Source organism: Neofelis nebulosa, chromosome 6 (genome assembly GCF_028018385.1).
Source record: "Neofelis nebulosa isolate mNeoNeb1 chromosome 6, mNeoNeb1.pri, whole genome shotgun sequence".
In the NCBI taxonomy this organism is placed as follows: Eukaryota; Metazoa; Chordata; class Mammalia; order Carnivora; family Felidae; genus Neofelis; species Neofelis nebulosa.
In genome coordinates, this window is record NC_080787.1 from 24,111,613 (window position 1) to 24,124,601 (window position 12,989).

A 12,989-nucleotide genomic window follows, 5' to 3' on the forward strand; every position below is an offset into this window, starting at 1 on the left:
GGACAATTTTATTAGGTTTTCTTTCAGAAGGGAGGCTGTGTCTGTTTCATCTGTCTCTCACATATTATGAGCCTTTCTCCACCCCTCATATCTGTTTCTGTACAAATTAAAGCATATTAGAGTTCTAACAATTTTGTCAACTTATTTTCTTTTTCTGACTTTTGGGGGATGAAATAATTAGGGGTTAGGAATCTCAGTTCTTGGCCATCATACCACATTTCAAAGTTTATAGTATACAATTATAATTTTTCCTTGTTCAGTAAGTGATGGAATTTTTTTACCTTTTATTTTTTTTTAACTTTTTATTTATTTTGTGAGTGATTTAGGAGACTAAGTTTGTGTGGTTTTGCTTCAGTCTGTCTCTACCTAGAATTGTTTAAGAAGTCAATGATTTAAAATACCAATTTTTATTTTTTTTATTTTAGGGAGAGAGAGAAAGCCCGAGCAGGGGAGAGGGGCAGAGGAAGAGAGAGAGAGAGAGAGAGAGAGCGAGCTTAAGCAAGCTCCACACTCAGAGCAAAGCTTAACATGAGGCTTGATCCCACGACCCTGGGATCATGACCTGAGCCAAAATCAAGAGTCTGATGCTCAACTGACTGAACTACCCAGGTCCCTAAAATTAACCAAAAATTTTATAGCACTTTACTAGTTAGAATTTTTACCAGCATCCTCTTCATTCACTGCCTCTCCCTTTTCTGTTCTCCCTACCTCTGCTCACATGTAGCTTACTAACAGATTTTTTGGGCACAACTTTGAGAACATAACTGGGATCTGACCATCCTCACCACTTCACTAACTGCTGCCACCCTGGTCTAAGCCACTCTGATCTCTCACCTGGATTGTTCTAGTAACCACATAACTCATCTTTATGCCTTTCCTGCCTATAATCTGTTCTCCACATAGGAGCCTGAATGATCCGTTTGAAATGTAATTTGGCTCTTGTCATTACTATATCAGAATCTCCTCCTCTTGCTTACAGGACAGCCAGACTCCTCACAGTGGCCTAGATGATTCTACATAATGGCGCCCACTCTTTGATTTCCTTCCATTTTCTTTTCCCACACCTCATTCGAGCTACTCTGGCCTCCTTATTCTTCTAATATGTGCCAAACATGCTTCCACTTCAGGGCCTTTGCACTTGCTTCCTCTGGAATACTCTTGTCAGCCTTTTTTTCTTTTTTTTAATTTTTTTTAATATTTATTTTCGAGAGAGAGAGACAGAACGCAAGCAGGGGAGAGGCAGAGAGAGAGAGAGAGGGAGACACAGAATCCAAAGCAGGCTCCAGGCTCTGAGCCATCAGCACAGAGCCTGATGTGGGGCTCGAACCCACGGACTGCAAGATCATGGTCTGAGCGAAAGTTGGCAGCTTAACTGACTGACTCACTCATGCGCTCCATTGAATACTCTTGTCAGATTTTTGTACATTCTCATTTCCCATCCATCTCTGCTCAGGTGTCAACAGTGAGACCTTCTTAGCTACTCTGTAATAATCATGTTCCCTCGCTCTGGCATTCTCTGGTCTCTTTACCTTGCTTTTTCCTCCAGAGTATCCACCCCAACCTGGCATGCTAAGTAATTATATGCTATCTGTCTCCTCAACCAGAATATAGGTTCCATGAGTTCGGGGACTCTGATTGTTCTCTCCAGTACCCCTGGCACCTAAAACAGTGGAGTTCCGAAGTAATTATTTGTTCCTTGAGATGAATGAATGAGAATTCAGCTAACATCTAATACCAAGCCAAAGTTACTTGCTTATGTATGTATTTGAGGTTCACACATACCCATCATGATAGAATATATTTGTTTTTCTTGTGTGAGGACAGTCAGGACATTGTCACCTATCGTATGTGGCACTACTGTATGTGGTGCTAATTTCAAGCAATCTTTTGGTTGAGAGAAAGTAATTTGACATTTCTTGACTCTTTAAAATAAGTATGCTCTCCTGAAACGCAGACAACAGGGGAAACGGCTTCCTGCTGCATTAGGTACAACCAGTAAGTGATGTGGAAGTGATAGGAAGGTTGAATAATAGGCCTTTTCCTCTTGGGGTCTCTAATCATGAAGAAGGAATGTTTGGTATGGTCACGTGATTTTCTTGTATTTTAGAAAAGCAGGTTTCATTAAATTTAGAACGTAAACCTTTCTTATTGTGTGGCTAAAGAATTAAAAAGTCAGCAACTTCTAAGGGACTGAAATTTCTAAAAATGGGCGTTCTGTCTGAGCACAAAGACAATCCCTGTAAGGAACAAAAGTGTGCCTTTGTCAGATGTGTTCTAATTAAAATTTTAAAGGACATAACAGATGACAAAATAATGTCATAGTCTTGTAATTCTTCTCTTAGGTTAAGCCCAGAATGATCTGAAAATGATGAAGCACCCAAAGACCACAGAATGGATTTTTTTTAAGTTATGTTCAGAGTCAGGGGGGAAAAAAATCCAATCAGGAAATGATAGAACCATGCTTGGGAAGAATGATGTAATATTAATATGCCACAGAAAGAAGGCAGATCTAATCAGCTCCCATTTTGTTTTGTTTTCATCTTTTCTGTTAGAACAAACAATGATTGGGAACATAATTTTCAGGGCTAAAATATTATCTTTGATATAACTAAAATAAATGGCTACTGATAAAAACATTACTTTTTAAAAGCAGAATCCTCCTCTTTTACCATATTCTCACAGGGAGGGACCTAACATTTTTCTGAAAGGGAAGTCACAGTCCCTGCCCTGCTGAAGAACTTGGGACCTATTCGGGACTAGGTTTGGGTAGGAGAGGAAGGCATGTTGTGAAACACTACTAAACCTCTGTGTAAGCAAATGCAAGGTAAAGTGGTGAAATACCCACATACCTGGTAAAGGAATTTCAAATAAGAGAGAATCCTTATAGGGAAAGGATTAATCTAGGAGGGCTTTATTATGAAGGCAGGACACCATAAACTGTTCTCTTAAGACAAGTAAAACATTGTCATTAGGAGACAGGACTAAGGAAAGCATTTTCAGTAGGGATAGTAAGTAGAATAATATTAATAACAACCTTCCTTGACTGCTTACAATGTGTGAGGAACTGCTCTAAGTGCTATTAGTATTTAAATTACTTGTCAGCCTAGTATCCACTCTGTTATCTCATTTAATGTCAGTTCTGAAGTCCTCTCATTAGTTGTTCCATTAATTTTACAAATGACGAACTGAGGTGCTGAGGTGTTAGGAAAAGCAACAGTGACAGTGCCTGGCTCATAGCAGATGCTCACTCAGTATTTGGCAAGTGAATGAGTGAGCAAGCAAACATGCAAGTTACACAACTAAGTGCTCAACTCTACATTTGACTACAGCTCCCTGTCACCTGCGTGCAAAACAGTGAAGTGAAAACACTTGTATACAGAAATAAGATGGGTTCAGTAAATGAAGAGGTCTGAAGAACTAATGGATGAAAACCAGTTTCATTGATGAGATCACAAGAGGAGAATGTTGAGGGTATGAGCCATGCCTTTAGAGGCAGGGATCTGATTGTATTTATTTTTGAAAAAATTTTAAAAATTTTTATCCAGTTTTTGAGAGAGAGAGACAGAATGCAAGTGGGGAAGGGGCAGAGAGAGAGGGAGACACAGAATCTGAAGCAGGCTCCAGGTTCTGAGCTGTCCACACAGAGCCCACCGTGGGGCTCGAACTCACGAACAGTGAGATCATGACCTGAGCTGAAGTCGGACACTCAACTGACTGAGCCACCCAGGCGCCCCTTACAACCTGCTTTCTGCACTTATTAGTCATATTACCTACTGTTTGTACCTCAGGTTTTTACAGATGCCAGAAATCTGTGAAATGGGATAGTGATCCTCTCCTAATTTAGGAAGATGTGATTGAGAGGAGTAATACATGGAAAGTACTTAGGACAGGTCTGGGCACATAGTGATAATAAATAACTCTAATAATTATCATGAGCAGTTGTGGTTCATTAGAAAGGGAAGTCACTCGAAGGAAACAGTCCAGAGAAATTTATTTGAATCTGGCAGTGGCAGTCAGGATGAACTAGCAGGCAAGAGCAGAAGCAGGAATGGGAAGTTGTTGAAGCCTTGCGGGTTCCAAGTACTGCCTGCAAGAGAGAAGTTTGTATGAATGAGAAAAAGGGAGAGGGAGGGCTAATGAATCAGAGAGACACTGTAGACATAATGAGAATGTAATGATAAATTTATCAGGCATTTTATATCTTTTTAGAGGATTCTGAAGCCATTGTTGACAACTTGTCATTGGAATTAGTACCTAAATGCCCTTGGCTTATACCTCAAGGCTCATGAATGATGTTGGTTCTAATTATGACATCCTAAATATGTTGGCAAAACTTCATTTTCCCTTCTAGCCAGCCTATCACAACCAAAATAATATCAGTTTTTTTGCATAGCTTCTTGAGATCTAAAACAATTCAAGTTTTGGGGGTGTTTCTTTTAGCTAAGTGTTGAACAAGGGCTGCTGGTTGAAAACCCATTGTCTGTTTTATTTCAGTGCAAACAGCTTCTGACGCAGTCTGTAGACTCCAACAGAAGGAGCAGGAACGAAAGAAGGTAAAAGTACATCATTTGGATAATGGGACCTACAACTCCTATTATCATCATATTATTAGCAGTTGCTTTTTATTTAAAAAGTCTCTGAATTTGTTTTCTTTATGCAGTGATTTAAAAAGTTTAAAAATGGCTAATTCATTGAAGATGTGTTAAGGAGGTATGAACACTTGATTGTACCACCCATATTTTTATAATTCAAATTGCAGATCTCTTTTTTTTTTTCCTTTTCAACATTTCCAACTATTCCCTGAAAGCAGTATTTGTCTCATTGAGGAGAGAGAATAAGACTTTTACATGGAACAAAAAATGCCTACCAGATTGGGAATATAAATCTTTTCTTTGAGCCTGAAGCACTGATGAGTATGTTATGTGTATTTCTTCTAGAAAAGGAAGCATTCATGCCCGTGGATGGGTTACTTAATGAATAGTCATAAGAGTATGCGAAACACTTGCTGGGTAGTGCTTTGCTTATTGAAAGTATATCTTAAGTAAGTTTAGATGTAGAAAAACAACACAAGAATTTAAGGTCCTGTGATTATTTGCTATTTTCACTTACAGTTTCCATAAAGTATTTTTATAACTTATTCATTGTTCTGAACTAATAAAGATACACTTTTTAAGAAATGCTGAAAATACTGAGTCACTCTGAATATAGTGTCTTTTATGGGTAAATAAGTGTTGCTATCTCCATTTCTCTGGAATGTGCTGTGGTTAATCCACAATAATAGTTCAGATCTGCACTGTATATAAAAATACAGTGGAATAAACCATGCCAGAGTTTACATTTCTGTACCCTCTGCTCAACTCTAAATATTGATACAGAGTTTAAAATTCAGCAATTTGGTGAATTAGGCCTTAGTGAAAGGACTTAACATTTCAGGCAGGTGGGAAGGCTGCCTGAGAGGTGTAAGGTCACAGCAGGCTGGGTCAGGAGGCAGGGCCGTTGAGCATGTTGATAAAATGGCAAGGCAAGGCCACGGGCAGGATCATCTGTTTCGGTGTCATGCTTGCATCATGTCCAGAGAACACTGTAAAGACAAGCACAGGACCTTACATAGGCCATGCCAGGCTGACACCGGATGTGTTTCTTTAGTTCTCTCCTCTGCAAGGTGCCAGTGGCGATATTTCAATTTGTTAAGTGTAAGGCAGTTCATACACTCAGGAACTAGCAGTCTAGAAGAGGGAGCCCCAAACCACTAACACTAGTGCAGTGTAGGATAAACTAAGAGCTGTGATCAAGTTCCGAAGAACTTTGTAGGATCTTGGCTAATGTATTCAGAAGATGGTGACATTCAAGCCCAGCCTCGAGTAGTGGGTAGGAACTCAGTTTGATAGAGGATGGGAAGAAAGATACTGTAGGGTGAGGGATACAGTGTAAGCAAAGGTCAAAGATGTGAGAAGTCAGCAGTCTCACGCAGCTGACATGTAGAGTATCTAAATGGGTATTTCCAGAGATAATTGTAGAGTCTTGAATGCTGTATTGAACGGTTTGTTGTTGAGGGAGGGCATCAGGAGTATTTCTGTTTAAACAGAAATACTAGTGGATAGAACGCTGGCTGTACTGGCTATTCCTGTAAATAAGCAATTCTCTTGGTTTTCAAAATAAAAAAGAGTTGTGGTAGCACGTTGCTATGTGATTTAAGCAGATTCATGTGAATGTGCACTCACACATTATTGGTCTTCCTAAGACATTGTCAGTGCAGTTATGATTGTGATTAAATGTCAATTTTTGTCATTCTTGAGCATAACCTAAAATTATAATTGGAATCGTTCCTCTTGTCACTTGGAACTTTTATCACATTTGGTGTATTAACTGTATATAGGCAGGAGAATGACCGGCTTAGGTGAAGAAGTAACTGGCATCTTCTACTTGTGGTAGTTCCTTTTGTCAGCCAGCCGTTTGCCCTTGGACAGGTCCTTGCCCTTCAAGCTCCTCATCTGCAAAATAAATACCGGTTTTACTTACCTGATAGGTTGATTCTCTCCTTACCAGATAAATTGTATTACGTAATCTACATGAAACAGCTTTGCAGATTGTCTCTCACTCCAAATGTAAGGCACCATTTCTCCCCTGCCAGCCCAGTCATTTGTTTAAGGTGCAGGTGTTCACTGTGCGGATAAGAGCCCTGCTGTGGTCTGGTTAGAGTTGGTGAAGCATTGGGAATCCTGCCCATTCATGATTTTCTAAATTAAAAGATACTAAGATACCATCACATGGTTTGAAAGAAGAAAAAAAAATGGCCTCAAGAAATAATAAAAGCCCTTAGATTATGTTGATCTTAAATATACTTCTTACAGGTATTATGTCAGAGAATGTTACTAAACCATTTTTTAATGTGGAATACACAATACAATGTACTGAAATGTGTTTCACTAAGAATTAGTATGCCATTTATGAAACCTACATGTATAAGAATCTGTTCTAGGGGCACCTGGGTGGCTTGGTCGGTTAAGCATCTGACTTCGGCTCAGGTCATGATCTCACGGTCTGTGAGTTCGAGCCCCGCGTCGGGCTCTGTGCTGACAGCTCAGAGCCTGGAGCCTGTTTCAGATTCTGTGTCTCCCTCTCTCTCTGCTCCTCCCCTGCTCATGCTCTGTCTCTCTCTGTCTCAAAAATAAATAAACGTTAAAAAAAAAAAAAAATAGAACCTATTCTGATTATTTTCTCACGATAATTTAATAAAATTAACCAGCTGAATGTTGCACAAAATGTATTTCTCAGAGCTCAGAGAAAAGTAAAAATTCCTTATATCCTTTCAGGGCAATAAACTTTTAGTCTTTGTTTCTTTTCTAGTACTTCTCTAATTAGCAGAATATTTGAAATATGTATCTTTAAGGACTTTTTTTTTTTACTGCTCTATCTGGTTTTTGCTGAAACTGACATGGCAGAGGTTTCAGATTACATATATATGTATATAAAAGATGTAGACATAAAGTTTAATGTTTTATCTAGCAAAGGTGTACAAAGCAAAATCGACCTGTAGCTTCATTTTACAATCTAATGGTAATTGTTGCCCTTGGTTATACTTTTGGCTACATTTTGTATATTTGAATACCTCTCAGGACAAAGAAAGATGGGAGTAGTAATGGAATAAAATAGACTATTGCCATTAATCATTAATTCTTTTATGTCAAGACAATTTGTGGAATTCTGTGGGAAGTAAATTATGATAAACGTCATTCATCCAAATTACACTTCCCACAATTGATACCTAAAAGTACATTCAGAAGAACAATAAATGCACATTCCCCAGTTATTTGACATATGTCTTGAAAAACTACCCACTAACGCAAAGCTGCATTTTGGAAGCTAGCATTAAGAGTAGTGAAATGAAAATACAACTAGCTTAGAAAATTCACTGACTCTGAAAAATATTCCATCAAGGGAAACGAGCTGTTAATATCTGTAAGTAGTTTAAACTTAGGTTCGTGCACAAGTGTCAGTTTGTGAAGCCGTATTCAACCAGACTGGACATGATAATAAAATAAACATGAATCCTTTAATTCATCTTGTCTCTAGAAATTTATTAGATTTGGTTCTACCCCTGCATGATTTTTTTCATGAGAGCAGTGAAATAGCATATACATTATTCTTGATAGAGCTTAAAAATACAAATAGATCAGTATGTAGTATTCTATTTAAAATCCTTACTGATGGCAGTTACTCTGACACTTCTTACTAAATGAATTAAATTCTTTATTTGTTGGTGTAAGGCATAGGTAAAATTAGTGACAGCGTATTATTGACAGATGTTTGAAAGGGCCTTAGACTTTCATTGGCTTATTCAGAGTTTTCCCTTAGACTAGGGTTTCCCAGCCTCTGCAGTATTGACATTTTGGAACAGATAATTCTTTGTTGTGGAAGCTGTCCTGTGCTTTGTGGGATGTTTAGCAGCATCCGTGGCTTTTACCCACTAGATGCCAGCAGCCTGTCCTCTTGGGCTGTGATAACCAAAAATTTGAGGGACAAGAGGGTCAAAATCCACCTCCCCCCACCCCAGTTAAGAATCACTTAGATATAATATATGCAAAACTTTTATGTATCCCAGAGTTCATTTATAGACCTGTTTAAATTTATCTCTAAAGAGGTATATGTAAGCCACTTTTTATTACTGGTTCTTTCTCTCTTGTAGAAAGAGATAAAATCATTAGAGCTAAGTACTTCTGGTACACAGTTATGGTGTATTAATAAACTTTCTCTTCATTTTCTTTTTTTTTATGTTTACTTTTTGAGAGAGAAAGGGAAAGAGAGACAGAGCATGAGTGGGGGAGGGGCTGGGAGAGAGGGAGACAGAATCCGAAGCAGGCTGCAGGTTCTGAACTGTCAGCACAGAGCCTGATGCGGAGCTCAAACCCATGAACCATCAGATCCCGACCTGAGCCAAAGTTGGAGGCTTAACCAACTGAGCCTCCCGGAAGCCCCTCATTTTTTTAAAGTTGGCATTTTCTAATTTTATCTTGAGAAAAACAAACGTATCCACTTATTTAAGAAATGCAGTTGATTTCATTTAGGAGGAACACTCTGAAACCTGATTTGAAAATTTTTTTGTTGTGGTAAAATACACAGAACATAAATTTTAACTATTTTTAAGTGTGCAAATCTGTGGCATTAAGTATACTCCTATTCTACAGTCATTACTACCATCCATTTCCAGAACTTTTTATCTTCCCCAGCTGAGACTGTGCTCATTGAACACTAGCTGCCCATCCCCACCCTCCCCCTCCATTCCTGGCGACCACCATTCTACTTTCTGTCTCTACAGTTTGACTACTCTTGGCACCTTTTCTAAGTGGAATCATACAACATTATCTTTTTGTGAGTGGCTTATTTCTCTAACATAGTGTCTTCAAGGTTCCTCTGTGTTGTAGCAAGTATCAGAATTTCATTCCTTTTTAAGGATGACTAGTATTCCATTATATGTATATTCCATATTTGTGTATCTGTTCATTTGTGGATACTTGGGTTGCTTCCACCTTTTTGCTTTTGTGAATAACACTGCTTTTAACATGACTTCATGGTTCTTCTGGGTATCTATTCAAAAGTGGACTTACTGGATGAAATGGTAATTCTGTTTTTAATTTTCTGTGGAAAATTTCCTGTTTTCCATGGCAGCTGCATTACTTTATAGTCCCTTCAGCAGTGCACAAGGGTTCCATTTTCTTCACATCCTGGTCAACTCGTTATTTTCTGTTTCTTTGGTAGCAGCAGTCCTGATGGGTGTGAGATGGTCTCTTATGGTTTCAATTTGCATTTCATTAAGGATTAATGATGTTGAGTATCTTTTCCTTTGCTTATTGGCTGTTTGTGTATCTTCTTTCTAGAAATGTTCATCCAAGTCCTTTGTCCATTTTTTAAACCAGATTGTTTTTGTTGTTGTTGAATTGTAGGAGTTCTTTATATAGTTTGGATATTAACCCTTTATCATATATATGATTTACAAACATGTTCTCCCATTCTATGGGTTGACTTTCACTCTGTTCATAGAGTCCTTTGATACACAAAAGCTTTTAATTTTGATGAAGTTCAGTTTATTTTCACTTTTGTTGTCTATTCTTTTGGTGTTCTAACAAATAAGTCATTGCCAAATCCAATGTCTTGAAGCATCCCTCTCTTCTAAGAATTTTATAGTTTTAGGACTTAACATTTAGATCTTTGACCCATTTTGAGTAATTTTCGTATATGATGCAAGGGTCCATTTTCATTTTTATTTGCATGTGGATATCCAGTTTTCCCAGCACCATTTGTTGAAAGGATTGCCCTTTCCCTATTGAATGGTTTTGACACCCTTATCAAAAATTACTTGACCTTATATGCAGGGGTTTATTTCTTAATTCTTCTATTCTGATGGTCTCTCTATCTCTGTGGCAGTACCACACTATTTTGATTATAGTAGCTTCGTGGTAAGTTTTGAAATCAGGAAATGTATTTTATAAAATGTAGGTTTTATTATTATTCAGATATGGTGAGGCCAACAGATTAGGGGGTGGTTGCCATGGAAAGGTTGTTTGTTACTCATAGTTCCCAAGAAGAGGATGCCTGCCATGCACATGGGACCCTATGAGGAAGCACCAGAGTTAGTCAGGAGGCAGAGGAGCGGGGAAAATAGGTTATTGTAGTTGCAGCAAGAAGGAACATGTGAGGCAGGATTAGCAGGTTTAGGATTGGCTAATTTGAATGATTTCAGCAGACTCTGGGTCATAGGGCTCTCCCTGGCTATCTGGCCTTGTGTGATTAGGGCAGGTGGATAGTGGCCCAGAGGGTGAGAGCCCAGTAGAGGTGGTTGGGGTATAGGCTCTGGGCTGGTTAGCTTGCATATAAAAGGTATGCTATGGGGGAGTTGTTTACTATCTCTAGGAATAGGCTGGCCCTGGGAGGGACAGTCTCTCCAGGGCGAAAAGGGTCCCAGATGTCAAAGCCTCCTGGACACATGGTTAATAGAGTGTGAGACCAACTTTTCTTTTTTCAGGATTGATTTGGCTATTTGGTGTCACTTGAGATTTCATACGAATTTTAGGATGAATTCTTCTATTTCTGCAAAAAACATCATTGGGATTTTAATAAGGATGCCATTGACCCTGCAAATCACTTTGGATAGTGCTGACATCTTAACTACATTAAGTCTTCCAGTCCATGAACATGAGATGACTTTCCAATGACTGTATCTTTAATTTCTTTTTCAGGAATGTTTTATAGTTATCAGTGTATGTCTTTTTTCCTCCTTGGTTAAATTCATTCGCAAATACTTTATTCTTTTCAATACTGTTGTAAATGGAATTTTCTTAATACCTTTTTTGGATTGTTCGTTGTTAAGAGTATAGAAGTGCAACTGATTTTTGAGTATTGATTTTGTATCCTGCAAAATTTGCTGACTTTGTTTATTCTAGTAAGTTCTTTGTTGCCATCTTCTGGTTTTCTACATATAATATCATGTTGTCTGTAAGAGCAGATAATTTTACTTCTTTCTTTCCGATTTGGATGCTCGCTCGCTCTCTCTCTCTCTCTCTCTCTCTCTCTCCAAATTGCCCTGGCCAGGACTTCTAATACTATGTTGAGTGGAAGTGGTAAAAGCAGAATCGCTGTCTCCTTCCTGCTACTGGAGGGAAAGCTTTCAGTTGTTCACCACTGGACATGAGGCTAACTGTGAGTTTTTCACCTATGGCCTTTATTATGTTGAGATAGTTTCCTTCTATTACTAGTTTGTGCAGTGTTTTTATCATGTAAGGGTCTTGAACTTTGTCAAATGTGTTTTCTGCAGAGATTGACATGATTTTGTGTTTTTCCCCCTTCATTCTGTTGATGTAGTATATTTCATTTATTGATGTGCATGTATTGAACCATCCTTATGGTCCAAAAACACTTGTTTATGGTGTATGATCCTTTTAATATGCTGTTGAATTCAGCTTGCTAGTATTCATCAGGAATATTGATCTGCAGTTCTTTTTTCTTATAGTGTCTTTGTCTAGCTTTGGTCTCAAGACATTGATGGCCTCATAGAATGAGTTGGGAAGTCTTCCCTCCTCTTCAGTTATTTGAAGAGTTGGAGAAGGATTAATGTTCATTCTTCTTTAAATGTTTGGTAGTATCACCAGTGAACTCGTCTGGTCTGGGGTGACTTGATTTTTAATGCCACGTGCTTTTTCATATGACCTCTTGCTAGAAAAAGAAAAACTAGTGCAAAGTTAGTTCTACCTTTGTTTTGAAAATTAGCAGGAGTCCCACATATAAGTCCCCAAGTGGGGGACTTAGGCCACAGTGTGTGCCTATGGATTTTTTTTTCTGCCTATTCAGGCATATTCAGTCAGGTTTTTTAAAGCTCTTAATTACTTTTGAAACTGGAATGTAAAATACTTATTAGTTTCTGTCATTTTTAAAACATTGCTGATCCTGAAAGACTAATAATTTAAATATTTTGTTTAAATAGCATTATATAGCAAAAAGAGTAGAAAACTGGATTTTTAACCTTACTCTACCCTGTTCTCACTGTGTGACCTTGGAAATTGGTCTATAGGAGCAGTGTATGTACAATATTTTATACCTAGAATAGACCTGGTTTTAACATCCCCCCAACAAAATTATTTTTAATTAATAAACCTGATGTTAAAGAATAATAAGAAAAAAAAAATGCAGGTGGTGTTCTTTTTAACTTTATGTATGTAGTCACACCGGTAAAAAAAAATTAAAAATTTAAGAAATATTACACCACCAAAGGAAAAAAAGAAGAGATTAATAAATTTAAGTACACCAATTATTTTTTTTTTTAAAAAAAGGAAGCACCTATTATCCAAATTAATGTTATGGTAATGAGTAATAATATTTTAGTTTGCTTTTGATTCTTATGCAAATTTATTAATAACTTCATCTAATTTGATCTTTGACTATTTAAACAGTATAGATGGATTTATCAATCAGGTTTGAGTCATAGTTGATTAAAAATG

The 12,989-nt window shown here is 37.8% G+C and overlaps 1 protein-coding gene across 1 annotated transcript in view; it reads left to right on the top strand.

Annotated features, from left to right (window-relative positions):
- The window catches only part of BLOC1S5 (biogenesis of lysosomal organelles complex 1 subunit 5), a 45,421-nt gene that overhangs the window by 23,953 nt on the left and 8,479 nt on the right, over positions 1–12,989 (top strand). Inside the window, exon 4 of the mRNA XM_058733062.1 lies at positions 4,495–4,553. Coding sequence (XP_058589045.1) covers positions 4,495–4,553 — 59 coding nt within the window. The remainder of the gene's footprint in view (positions 1–4,494; positions 4,554–12,989) is intronic.